Genomic DNA, 13879 nt, shown 5'->3' on the forward strand with positions numbered 1-13879 from the left:
GATGGTTTAGTTATATTTGTATGTTTTTGAGTGATTTGTTAGCCTTTCCTGTACTTTGCACTCCTATTGCGTTATTGTACTGTTCTTGTAACGTTCTTCTCTGCCCCTGCTGGACAACTGTGAAAAGGAGCTTTATAGCTCATCAAATTCCTCCAGTATAAATAAATAATCAGATTCCGATCCCCTCGGTCAGTTGATCAGCCCGCAAATTCAAACTTGGCGAGGTAACATATCGTGTGATATTAATGTAATTGTGTTTTTTAGGAAGATAAAGGTGCAGCCTTGAAATAGCTTGCCATCGAGGCAATTACTGGAAAGGCCTCCACTAGATATAGCTATAGAGAGCCCTCCTCATCATAGTTTGGTTTACTCTTCCACGCCGGCCAGATATGTTGGAAGAGGTGTATCTTGGCCACCTCACAGCTTAACATGTTTGGCAGTTTTAGAGATATTTATTATCCACCAATCTTTGCCTCAGAAGTGCTGTATGAGAGGCCTACACCACCATTGTTGCAATAATAACTTGTGTAGGTGCTTTGCAGAAGCACAATTTTATTAATTATTAGGTCCATACACATTGCGACCGATTATAAAGTTGAGCGCTCTGATGTGTTTATGGGTTCTACTGCTCATTGTTCGGCATGACGTCCAACATTTTTCTCCCATGTGCTGGGAACTTCTTCGGGAACTGAACTGCGTAGCACAGCTGCGAAAAGCTCTGCAGCACGATTGTAAAGTCGATAGAATTTTCCAGCACACGATGACACGTGAACGTCATCGCAGCTGTACGAGTTCAGCGGTGCAGAGGACAGCGCCTGCACCGTCAGCTGCCACCCACAGCTGGAGAGATTCGCCTGCGGATTCAGCAGCGGCTCCGTGCGAGTGTTTGACGTCGTCGGTGCACGCCTCCTGGCACAGCACAGGTGGGTACTCGGCGATCGTACGAGCGGCCAGATCCTTCCGCACAAAACAAACTGGACTTTGTGACTGAACGCCGCGGCTTATCGGTGTCCACGACACCCGGACCTGTCATGCCTTGTCTCTGCCCTCTGCCCAGGCAGCACCGAGGAGAGATCACGGGCCTGGAGTTCTCTCCGAATGGGGAGCACATGTACAGCTGCGACGCCAGGGGCTCGTTGGCGCTTTACAGCGCCATCTGCAAGGAGCACACTCTCGTCAGGCTGCTCAGTGCGTCCACTGCCTGGAATGGACCTAAGCTCGCCTTATTTTCAGCAGTTGTAACAGTGCAACCTCCACCACCACCGACGATTAGAATAATTCTCAGCAATCGGCATCACAATACAATTCAAGCTTCAATTATTTTTTTGTCTCGTTTGGTCTGCCTGGCTTGTTCCATTTTCCTGAAGGTAATAATTTAGTTCAGCTTGGCAGCACCCACGGCCATTACTATCACGTTTATCCTCCAGATGCTAATAGGCCATGTAGATAACTTATTCTCTTTAATTCTGCATCATCACCGACTCGCAAATGAAGCCATTGATGCTGAGCCTCCCGCCCATCCCAGCTGCAAGCCGACCACACCTCCCATGACGAACGGCACAGTGTGGTATCTTCCTGTCGCCGGTGCGGAGTACAGGCGGTGTGGTGGCGCGGGGCACGAGCTACGCCCCCAGCGCCCTGGCCGTGAGCGGCGACGGCGCCCACCTCGCCTTTGTGGGGCCCTCCGAGTTCGCCGTCACCGTGGCCGACGCTCGCTCGCTATGCGAGGTACGCGCGCCCGGCGCCGACCCCCAGTTTCCGACGGTGCAATTGTTCACCCGCAGGACGAGTGTTTTGTCTCTTGAATGCTGGACACCCCCCCCGCCCCCGCTCCCCTTTGTGTAAAATGCGACTAATGTGCGATGCCTCCTCAGCTTCTGCGCGTGGACGTGAGCATCGTGGACGCGTCCAGCCCCACCCTGGACCAGGCGGAGCGCATGTGCTTTGGCCCAGCGGGGCAGCTGCTGGTGGCGACCGCCTCTGGCAAAGTGCTGTGGTTTGACGCACGCACTGGACGACTGCTCAAAGAGGCACGCGCTGTGTACATTTGTGTGCATTCACGTCCGCAGTACGATGCTGGAGTCGTTCCTATTTCCTAATCATGATACGTATATTAACGACAGACTCATATTCGAGCAAGAGTATGTAAATGTACGTGGCATTAGATTTTCAGCGGAATTGTCTTATCGGTGTGTGTGTCGGCGTGTTTGTCCTTGTGGCAGGTGAGAGACGTGCAGGGTGCAGGCTGCTCTGCCTTGCAGGTGAGTGAGGACGGCGCCATTGTGGCCATGGCGAGTGATGCGACACTCCGGGCCTGGGACCCCGGGAGCGGCCTCGAAGTCCAGGTGAGCCGCGCCCGGCACAACGACGCGCGATCGTTCCCGTTGCACCGAGCGGCGGGCTCTCGGCGCTCACAGTCGTGAGCGCGAGTGGCCGCTTGTGACGCACCGGTGCCGTTCTGCCCTCCCAGGCGTTTGTCGGGCACTCGCAGGAGGTCCGCCGGCTGCGCTTCACAGGCCGTTGCCCGGGCCTCGTCAGTGGGGGCGGCACCATCTTCATGTGGGACTTGGCGGGCTACGAGTCGGAGAGCACTGCGCAGACAGGGTCAGTCGGCACCCCCTCGCAGATGTTGATTTTCAGGAGAGGTTTTCCAAATTTGCGTAGCCATCGTTATCATCATCAGCATTGTTATCAGTAACTTATTTCCCTACGTTAACAAATAATACGCACTAATGTGAACATCTGGGGCACTGCCTTGATGTGGTGAAGAAGCTTGCGAGCCTTCTAAACCGCAGACCTGAGTAGCTATCCTGTAGAGGGACACCCATACCAGTCAGGTACTTCACGAGAGGCGAGACAAAATTCATTTTTTTCTCCAACCCTTACTGACTAATGTGATGAAGTATTGTCAAAATATCCCTCCACCCTTGACTGACCCACTTTAACCACCGTCCACAGTTCTCAGTAGCTGTGTACTCACCAGGAATAGCGTCGGATGGGACGTCTTCTAGATCTCACCATCGCTACGTACGACACAAGAATTATGTAAACTTCAGTTCGCATTGTACCTAGCCTCTGTAGAATAAGAAAAAATATTTGACTGGAAGAAATTGATGCAGTGTAGAAGTTATGGCTTTGATTTTTTCCTGTACATATTTAATTTCAAGTTGGTGAGGATTATGCCTGCTTGGATCATGCGTGTACATTTGTGTCGCTTTATGTCTCCATTAAGAAACTTTTTCTGCTATTTCAGTGGAAGGACTGACCATCCGTTGCCGATGTGGTCTCCCGGTGAGTCATGTTTCATCCCCGATGGTCAAGAGAAATGCATGATGCTTATCTCAGTGTTTCAAATCTTGCAGTCAAAAAGCTAAAGACACAGGATGTAGCCAAGTGTCTCAGGGGGTTAATACACTGTCATAGCTGGTCTGAGATTTTGGCCAGCACTTTTTGGAGATTCTGAGTTTGAATCCAAGTTTCAGGCATCTGTGATTAAACCAAATTGTCACGTGTAGATAGAGAGTTTATGGTCTCAGCTGGTACAAATTTTATATTTGTCTTTAGTGTGTTTGCATAATTTAGAATATTAGTCATGCAACATCTCACTTCGTGCCAAATCTAGTACGGATAAGAAGCAAGACAAAGAGACCAAAGCAGCAATTCTGTGGTTGCACTATTCGCAAGAGTTCTTCATTGAAAGATAATTCTCTGATAAGATGATGCCAAAAACACTTGAAATATTATTATGGGGGGGGAAAACATTTTTAAAAATGACACTGTCATTCTGCATTGCATTTTTACTTACCAGTTGTAAATACAGCTCAGAGGTTTTTGGGAGAATAACTTGCAGCGCCTACTCTGGTGGCACCCTGGGGTGTGCTGTGTAGCCTGGACCGTGCTAAGTGTTTGTCATTGCAGGGGATCGCGTGGGATTCGCAATGGGGGAGAGCGGAGCGCGCGGCGGAGACTCCCAGCCCCACATGGCCATTCCCTCCTCGCCCCATCGCTTGGACATGACTGGCATCAGCCCCTTAGCTCACACTGGTATGACGATGACAACTTAGTAACAATAAGATATGTTTTTCCACCATTTATTGTATCAGTTAATCGTATTACAGAATTGCATCAGTGTGGAGGGTTAACATTTTATTGGTGATCATAATAATGCCCTTGAACTAATAAAACCTCATTGAGTCTCAAGGCTTTTTCACGATGGTCCTGATTTGGGATGTTTTGTAATTTCCACAGTGTTCACGAAAGGCTTTGGCAAGGGTTGGTTGGACATGCCTGACAGTGCACGTCAGCAGTCTTATGCCGCGTGCCGATAAGCATCGGGTGATCTGAAAAGCGCTGATGTTATCGTAGACGCGGGCAGATTTTGAATGACAGCTTGGCGATTATATCTTCCTACCCAGGGGACAGTCCCGGCAGAGTGAGGGAGGGAACCGGCCTGGGCGGCCGTTCCGACCGCGCTGTGGTTATTGAAGATAACATCCCAAGCCGCAGGGATATCTCCTCCCTCCTGCAGGCCAGGGAGAAATGCGATGACCAAGAAGTGAACATCATGGAGAGTAAGTCTTCACACAGAGGGCCATTAAACAGCACACTCTGGGTCCTTTTAAAGTTTGTGTTCATCGGTCGTGTTGGGACACCAAGTCACTGCACAAAAGTGCAGGATTGTCTCTTTCAGAGTGTATGAATTTACCAAAAAGTTGAGTCATCTTCACCTTGTAATGCAATGATTGTTGGTGAAATTTTAACTGCTTTGCAGGAGTCACTGATGTAGATGAACATATGGCTGTCCCCTGTGCCCAACCAAAGTCCTACAGGCACTTTGTTCCTCACTTGAAAACATCGGCTCCTTCCAAGGTACTGGGTGTATAACATGCTGTGAGTACAGACCAAATCTTTCACAAATATAGAACAAGGCTTTCTTTACATTATCGTGAAGGCTCATGGTGCGTGTCGTTTTGTGTCTTTACAGCGGAGGCGTGGAGCGACGGGCGGGGCGTTGCTGCGATTGTCCATGGTCGTGGGATTCAATGGCAACGCTCGGGGAAATGTGATCTGGAATCCAGATTCAGGTACTGATGCATGTTGGGTGTATCCTTTTGGTTTTTTTTCACTTGCTGTTTTTGTTTTATTTAATATATTCGTTTAACATGAAGCTGTTTGGCCTCTTTCAGAGGCACGCTGGTAATCCAGCACTTAGGAGCCGAAGCTTTGTGGATCACGGAGTTGTGAAACTCCAAAACTTTGAGCATGTGTGGGTCTCCTCTGTGCCCTCCAGTTTCCTCCCCCGTGCGAACATTCTTGATAATAGAATTGGCTCTACATCCCAAAACAAGAGTCTCCTGAAGAAGAGTTTCAACACTCGGCGAGGCTTAATTATAATTATTAGTTGCAGTTTTCATACTTTATCCTCGTACACAATTTGGACAGTATTTGTTTTGTAGAACAGTTTTCCCTTTCTATATTGTATCCCTAATGTACCCAGGTCGCTGGTACATTTCATTGACACCGTCGCCTGCTTATATACAGATTCCTTGTTGTTATTATGCATTTGTTTTGTTCGCAATGCCCCCATCATTTTGGGCATCAAACCTGTTGAGTGCTCGCCGTGCCCCAGTGCAATCAACAGATCTTTTGCTGCTGCCTGTAGGATTGTTTGCGTACACGTGCGGTAGCTTGCTGGTGCTGGAGGACCTGCACACGGGTGCGCAGAGACACCTACAGGCCCACACCGAGGAGATCTCCACGCTCGCCTCATCCCACGACGCAGAGGTTTGTCTCTCGCGAACGAGGAACCACCCTTGGGGTGGTGGCTCTGTTATTTATTTACACTTGTTTACCCAGGAAAGCCTCACTGAGTCTCCTGCCAGCATTGGGATATTTGGCCAATTCCAGTTACAGTGTATGTTTTTTTTTAGCTATGGTAGGAAACCGGAGAACTGAGAGGTAACCATGCAGAATATGGGGGGAACATAGAAACCCCAGACAGAAATGCCACTGAGTCGGGAATCGAGCCCAGGCCCTTCTTGCTGTGAAGCGCGACTGTTATCACTGAGCCACCCTGCCACTCGATATGGTGCCTTGGGTCGCTCTTTAAGTATGTTTGGCGATGCCAAGCCTTGCGACTCAAACACGTGTGAATCACAACAAAATATTCTTATGCATCCTGTAAAAAAATACAATAAAACTTTTGTAGACAATATTACGATTCATAATAGGTTTTTGGGTTCAGCCATGTAATGATCTGACCAAATGTTTGTCGTTAAGACCCTCCACCACCTGACACAGAACAACAAAATAATAATCTTGGGTACAAGCGTTTAACGCACCAATTACTATTTCTGCAGCTCACCGGTAAGTTGTAGAACTATTAAAAAATTTAGTAATGAGATGCGGCATTTTGTTTAACCTTCAGCAAACGGCTTCAGGATAAGATCCAGGAAGTCAGAATAACAATCCAGAAAGTCAGAATCGTGAATGACAAAAAATCAATTATGGATTAAAATAACAAGAACATTGTTTTCCAGGTTCTTGCATCAGCCTCGGGAGGGCGCGGCGACACCGGCAGCCAGATTTGCGTGTGGGACGCCCGCCGGGGGTCCTGCGAGCGGGTGTTGTCTCGTCACAGGCACGAGGTGCAGGCCATGGCCTTCTCAGCCGACAACAGCGTCCTCCTGTCCGTGGGTCAGTCTCCAATGCTGCTCTCTTCTTTGTTTACATTTCAATGTGCACAAGCTGGGCGGGACCAGTCCATTCTAGATTTGAAGTTTTCGTGACTGCAAGGATCCATACTCTTTGGTTCTTTCGGTAAAGTCACGTAGGTAAAAAATAAATTAAATTAAAAATGAATTTAGTTTTCATTTTTTTAAATTAAATTTTATTTATTTTTTACCTACGTGACTTTACCAAAAGAACCAAAGAGTAGGGACCAGTCCATTCGGCGAGTCATATTTTTGTGGCCTTGGTGAGGTGCTGTTTCCCAATTTGCCGCTGCTGCCGCCAGCAGCGATTGAAAGCCATCGATCTCATTCCAGGGGACTACAGGGAGATGATGGTGGTGCTGTGGGACACCAGAACGTACGCCGTCATTGCCGCGACACGCTCCGTGTTCCCAATTAACGACGTGTGCCCCGACCCCTCGGCCGCCGGAGCGTTCTTGTGCGTGGGCAGTGGCGCTATTGCTTTCTGCCGAGCACAGAATCTCGGAGAGACGGCGGTTCTGCAGGTGAATGGCGTTTCCCTCCGTTGACACTCGACGGGGCACACCCGATGTTTGCAAATGCGAATTCACGGAGACTCAACGTGTCTTTGCGCTGTTTTGTAATTTAATTCCACTGTGATTTTTTACTTTTGTACAGTGGATGAAGGTATATAATTGGGTGGCTGGCACTCTATGCATTTCTCCACCACCTGAGTTTCAATCCATATTCAATCCTGAATCAGGGGCCTCCTCACGTCAACTGGATCTGATATGAGCATCCAGTGGCGGTCTTGATAGTTACATGATGTCTTGCAGTACATCTCTGATGATGTAACTTTGCTCCCCGGTCCGATCAGCTGAGTGCCGCCCCTCTGCCCAACGGTGCCGGGGCGAGCGAGCTGAGCGCGGCTGTCATGGGGCCCGACTCGCTGCTCTTCACGGCGTCCGCGTGTGGCCGCGTGGCAGCGTGGGACGCAGACCGCCGGCGCTGTCTCCTCTCGTGGGACGCAGACACGGCAGACATCGGTACGGCGTGCCGGGCCGCACAGTGGTCCTGTGTTTCATTTAGGCCTTTTTTTGCATTTCGCAAATTCAATAGCGGCATGACGTTAAACTTCGCCAATGGGGTTTAAGTAACGCGTACATTTTGATCAGACTTTTCTCTTCTGTCTGTTTCCAAATGAGCCTTCTTGGGCATGAAAATGAACTCTGATATGACGAATAACAAAAACTCAATATATTTGTCGGCGCACAATTTTGTTGATTGTACTAGCAACACAGAAATGGAAGCTGTGAAAGAGAGCACAACCCAACCACTGACACGTTGATCATTGCACCTAGGTGTGCTCTGCTGCCATGGAAACCGGCTGCTGAGTGGTAGCAGCAGCAAGAGGATCCGCCTGTGGTGCGTGGAGAATGTGAGCGCCACGATGGAGGGCGGCGTGAGAGAGAGGTACGGGACTCACCGTCGCCTCGTCCGCACATTCCAGCTTGTGTTCGGGCTCGTGGCTGGCACCATCTCTCACATCCTCATGCAGAACTGGACCCATCGTTAAAACTGGACAAGGCACTGCATCTTCGTGTAAATAATAATGATACAAATAACGTTTTTTTTTACATAGCGTCGTTCATGCAAATTTTGTCCCACAATAGCTGATGGGCCAGAGACAAGTTGGAAGGCAGCCAGATGGTGATCCATTGCAGTCCTCTACATATTAAGATCTTTCTCAGTGAGTGTTAATACATGTCGGAGAAAACCGGAGAACCCGGAGAACATCCACGGATGTGAGGGGGCAACACTTTCCCTTGCAGAAGGAACAGATGATATTAGTCCGTACATTGCCTTCTGGCAAGCCAGGGTCTGGCACCTCGACGCCCACGTGAAGGGAGTTTGTGTGATCCACCAACCCTTGTCACAGTGCTGGATTACAGGTGTGCGCTACACACGCTCGGCTAAATCAATGAGCTGATTGAGCTCCGTTAATGACCTCCTTATGGGATTGTATTTGTTCAGTGTTTGTATAGTTTATACACTGTATATGCAGTTGAGTGTCACTTTAGTCCATGCATCCAGCTGGCAATGCCATGCCATGTGAGTGTTATTTCCATGAGTGGCTCAGAGCTGTGTACAGGAGATGAATACTACCTTATGCTTGTTTGAACACGAAGCCATTTTGACTTCACTTTTTAATATCTATTTAGATATTTAGACATTCATTATGCTGGTCTGTTTGTGTTATACATTTCTCTTACGCAGTTGTTTCTGGTTCACTAAATACACATGGGATTTGTTTAAATGGTAAAACTGCGAGTGCTGGGAGTGATTGATCCACAATGGTAGTGGCTCCACCCTCACCGTCGCTGCCTCCTTCTCTGCTGCGTCACCTCCACCGCCAGCGAGTTCGTGTCCATGGAGGGGGAGATGGTGCTGGATGGCGCCGTGGTGAGCGCCGCCTTCGATGACGTCATGGAGATGGGGATTGTGGGCACGGCCGCCGGCACGCTGTGGTACATCAACTGGACGGAGCGCGCCTGCGTGCGGCTCGTCAGCGGCCATCGCGGCAAGGCAGGTGCCTGGCGGTGGCGGTGGCGGCGGGGGCTCGGAGCTCGTGAGCAGAACGCCGAGAAAGCACGGGTGTCCGATAGATTTGACCGCATGAGGCAGATGCGGCAATCTCCTGCACCAGAGGACAATAGGCCACAGCGCAACTGCCATCACCAATTTCAAACCATGAACCGCGTGGTAACGCCACTTGCCCGCTTCGCTCACTCGATGTCAGCATTTCAGATATTCACCATGAGGTTACTCCTGAAGCCATCCACTGGCTCACTCACCCACCTGGACATGAAGGTATACACGTTGCTGATTAACTCCCCTCCTTAGAGACGATGATGGCTTGAGGAGGCCTTTGTCCAGCGGTGGATAGATCATGACTGACGATGACAAATACTCTCGACTGCGTGTTAAAGCCCTACTGAAGACAAAACTGTAATATCAATGAACTTGAAATATTTTACTGGGGAGTGTCAAAGTCCCCGGTGTGGATTCACGCGACCTCACATTGCAACTGTGATGTTGCCCCAGGTGAACGACATCGCCTTCAGCCCTGATGGGAGCCAGCTGGTCAGCGGCTCGGAGGACGGGCTGCTGAGGGTGTGGTCCGTGCCCGAGATGGAGCTGGTCGTGCAGTTCCAGGTTCTGCACCGGGTGCGTGACCACGTCTCGGGCGCACCGCTCACCGTGGCCCTGGGTCATTTTCTATTTCAGTTTATTCAACTTTAAAAAAATGCATTGTCCGTAAATACACTCAATAGGACAGACATATTGTTGGGTGATGCGGTTGCACAAATGACAAAAGAACTCAGCACATTCGTCAATGACACTACCTTTTTGTGTCTAGTTGTCCTTCCCCCACACCTAGGATTAGCACGGTTGGCTCTGTGCAATGTAAAAAAAGTTGAACATACATACACAAATACAGGCAACGTTACGGGGCAATTGCTTATCTTCATAGCACATGAAGAAAGGCCATGACCCAAAATGTCAATACCCGCTTGTGCTTAGAAGTCGCTGACACTGCGCGATGTCTCACTGTCTAGAGCTGCACGTGCGTGGCGTGGCGCCCCAGCGGCGCGGCTCCTTCGCAGGTGGCGGCCGGGTTCGGTGACGGGACACTTCGTCTATTCGGCGTGGCGTCCGCACGGACACTGCACAAACTGCAGCCGCACGGCGCCGCCATCCGCTGCGTTGCGTTCTCTTCCGACGGTGAGGGAGCCTCGCGTTGATTGTGTTTTGAGCTGAGCGCCGTGGCGCAATTCACTGGTGCAATTGTTGGACGCTTGCCTAAATAATCCCCATTTGGTCAGCAAAATACTCAAATAGGCTTTCCTGTTGCAATCTTTGGCCTTAACCGGCAGGCTAATGCGCACTTTCAGGCCAGGTGCTGAGTCACCATGTGCTGCAGAGGGACGGCTGCCACTGGGGGTGCCCTTTGAGATGCAGTGCGGTGTAAGTCCCTTACCATGTGCCCCTGTGGGGAGAGCGCTATATCAAAAACATGATTTTCATGATACAGTACAGTGGCTTATGCCTCTTAATCCCTCTCTTTGGAGGCAAGCGGTGTGTTGCTGGATCACATTTGTGAACTTCCAAACCGATGAGCCTGTAAGGTGGCTGGGATGTGACATTACAGCAGAGTTGTACCCTCATTTTGCGTGTGCTTTCTCTGAATGCTACAGTTGCTTGGAACGTACAGAACACTCATCAAATGCAATTATCAAGCATTCAAATGCAAGACCCTTCTGAAAAAAATACGTTGAGATGCAGTGAGGCCTTCCTTGATTAATGGCATTTTGTGTACATTCGCTCTCATCCGAATGACTAAAATCGCATTTTTGTTATTTTATTTTCACCTACGTGACTTTACCCAATAGAACCAAAGAGTATGGATCCTAGCAGTCACGAAAGCTTTAAATCTAGAATTAAAATCGCATTGTTTAACCGTTTATGTTGGCGGTGCTCTTTGAATAATGTTTTCCTTGACAGGCGAGGTGATGCTGACCGGTGGGGCAGACGGCCGCGTCGCTCTCAACAGCGTGAGCATGGGCCTCACGTTTCGCATGCTGAGTCAGCACAGCTCCTCGCCGATCTGCAGCCTGCAGTGCGCGCCCGCACACGTACGTGTTGCGTGCCGTCGGAGAGAAACTTATCAGGAAGGGGCCTTGAAGGTGCCTCTGTGTCTATTGCTCCGGATGGAATCCCCCGGGCGTCTCACCTGCTTGCTCACGGCTGTTGAGTGATATGTAAATTTGCATATCACTTGGTTTGCTGCTGTTTCGCAGTCGTGATTTATTTGTGCAAAGTTACGTGTCATCTCTAAGCCCAACCTGTGGAGGGCGCAGGGTCTCCTTACGAATGAGCTCCATGTTGCCGAGTGTGTACATGCACATCACATTTTTGTCAGTGCACAAGCTGGAGGAAGGCCTGCCTTCTCCGTGGGAGTTATTTGGCCATACTTCACTGCTTTGGCAGGTGAATGAAGATAGCATAATTAAATTATGAAAATATTGACTGATATATGCCGTATTAACAAGTAGGCTTTCGCGACCAATATCCATAATACAGTCTTTTTTTTGGTGAAATCGCATAAATTTTTACGCTGTTGCTCAGGTTTTTTGGGTTAGATCGCACACATATTTACAGGATCTAACCCATTAAACCTGTACCATTATATATGCCATATAGATGTTGCTACGCAGTTCTTTGTCTGTGTCCCTAAAGTCGCAGAACTGAAGATGGCAAATCCTCTGTTGTGTTTGATGCCTTCCGCACATGGAACATTATCCTGTCTGCACTATATTTAGAAACTATTCTGGAAGAGTTGGTCTTCACCGAACTTCCAGATTCTTTGTTCGGAGGGTGTGAATGGATTTTTGTTATGTAATTCAAATTAATCGTTTTTTTAATTCAACTAAATTATCATCAACGTTTTCTTGTGTTTAACTACCAATAATGAATCTGTTATTAATAACTTTTAAAGTAGGCTTTATTCTTCAACTATTGTATTATTAGCCTTCGTTTTGGACTTTGTATTTTTCTTTTAACACTTTCAAACTAAAGTCGAAAGCATTAATGCATTAGCTCTGCACGTCTGTCTTGCTTTTGTCTCTAATGGAGAGTTCACAATAACTGTAGTACAGATCATCCAATAAAAAAAATAAATGTTAGCATAAAGTTGTGTTGCCATTAGGCATTTACCCAAGAAAAACTGGCCAAATTGGTCAGCAGGTTTTACCAAAAATTGGCGATAAGTATCAGCGCTGAAACCCGGCTCCCTATCCCAGTGGCATTACGTGGAACTCGCAACATCGCACCTCATGCGCTGTGTCGCCATCTCGGTGTGTGGCTTGGAGCATAGTGTTATTGCTAATTAAACAGTTGGGAATGCGTTATAGAATCCAATATTCTGAATTATATTGCTTGCTTGTTTATGTTCGACCCAGGTCTCTCTTTAAAAAGAGGCTTTTGGTCTCGATGATCTCTCACCGTGCTATAATTGACTACCGCCACTGCTTGCGTTCTCACTCATACGAAATTAACCAACACATGCGCATCCTCCGAACAGAAAAGGATTGTATAACAAATGCAATGAGTGCTTCGACAAATGTACGGTGTAGTCATTAACGTTGCCGATGTCAGCAGGGCAGCCCTGAAGGTCGCGACCTGTGGTTGGCCGCCAGTCTGGATCGGCGCATCAGTATCTGGAAAGCCGATTGGCCTAAAGACGAGTGCAATCTGGTGGACTGGCTCACCTTCCAGAGTCCATGTGAGCAGCAGGTGAGCCCCCTTAAGATGTTCACAGACGCAAATGGAACTCGACACGTGCCACGCTGTCGTGAAGATCACGTCTTTGATCGTTTGCGTTTGGAACGTAGGCGTTGAGGGATTCGCGTGACCACTGTTCTTGGTGTCCCACAATGCATTGCATGTCCCTTGTGTTTTTGCTTATGAGTCTAGTTGGCATAAAGAAGGATAAAAATGTCAAAACCCAATCTGGCTTTAGTTTTGTGTGTGCATGCTAAGGAGGTTCACTGGCTGGTGGGTTTGTTTATTTAAACATAGCTCGTTTTGGAGTGTTGCCAGCGTTGAATTGCACGTTGTGTTTGGAGAACCGAGGAGGAGGCTTCACATATGGAAGGTACAGGCAGGGGCACAGCTTTTAAACCGGCCGTGTGCACAATCCCGCCGCCAACAGCACACCACTTCACTTCTCGCATTGAATTGCTGTGCGTAGGATTCAAAGGCAAATTGATTGATTATTTTTTTTCTCAAGCACTCACCGCTCTTATTGTCTGCCTCAGACAAGAAAATCTAATAATAGGGGTTTTCCCCTTTTTTTTCTGGCAACAAAACTGAAACCTTTTTTACAAGGATTCATGTCTGCATTAACCACAATACCTGCAGTCAAAATGCAAACAAAAAACATACGTTGATAATATATGTATTGTCTTTGAAACTGATTGGTCCACACCAAGGGACGGCTTTCTTTTGAGCCTCGACCCAATTGGTGCTCGACCAGATGACGCCAAATGGCGTACGAGAAAACATGTTTGTTAGCAGTGGGAGGAGGGTGGGGACCTTTGGCAATTTAATACACTAAACAAACC

General features: G+C 48.5%; 1 protein-coding gene across 3 annotated transcripts in view; it reads left to right on the forward strand.

Moving 5' to 3' along the window:
- Nucleotides 1-13879, forward strand: part of LOC116951683 (WD repeat-containing protein 90-like) — a 37420-nt gene that overhangs the window by 17439 nt on the left and 6102 nt on the right. For 2 of the 3 annotated variants that reach the window (XR_004404273.2, XM_032970494.2), the window contains exons 20-40: nt 784-923; nt 1058-1188; nt 1598-1728; nt 1875-2030; nt 2223-2345; nt 2471-2604; nt 3254-3291; nt 3919-4044; nt 4416-4571; nt 4772-4869; nt 4985-5084; nt 5663-5784; nt 6540-6696; nt 7047-7237; nt 7570-7738; nt 8054-8165; nt 9110-9278; nt 9798-9920; nt 10313-10478; nt 11259-11389; nt 12912-13049. Coding sequence is in view for 2 of the 3 variants with exons in the window: in XM_032970494.2 (XP_032826385.2) it covers nt 784-923; nt 1058-1188; nt 1598-1728; nt 1875-2030; nt 2223-2345; nt 2471-2604; nt 3254-3291; nt 3919-4044; nt 4416-4571; nt 4772-4869; nt 4985-5084; nt 5663-5784; nt 6540-6696; nt 7047-7237; nt 7570-7738; nt 8054-8165; nt 9110-9278; nt 9798-9920; nt 10313-10478; nt 11259-11389; nt 12912-13049 (2811 nt within the window). In the remaining variant the exon portion in view is untranslated. The remainder of the gene's footprint in view (nt 1-783; nt 924-1057; nt 1189-1597; nt 1729-1874; nt 2031-2222; nt 2346-2470; nt 2605-3253; nt 3292-3918; nt 4045-4415; nt 4572-4771; nt 4870-4984; nt 5085-5662; nt 5785-6539; nt 6697-7046; nt 7238-7569; nt 7739-8053; nt 8166-9109; nt 9279-9797; nt 9921-10312; nt 10479-11258; nt 11390-12911; nt 13050-13879) is intronic. The other variant, XM_032970495.2, reaches the window with a different exon arrangement.

The sequence above is a fragment of the Petromyzon marinus genome, chromosome 43 (genome assembly GCF_048934315.1).
Source record: "Petromyzon marinus isolate PM22_M1 ecotype Great Lakes invasive population chromosome 43, UKy_Petmar_22M1.pri1.0, whole genome shotgun sequence".
NCBI lineage: Eukaryota > Metazoa > Chordata > Hyperoartia > Petromyzontiformes > Petromyzontidae > Petromyzon > Petromyzon marinus.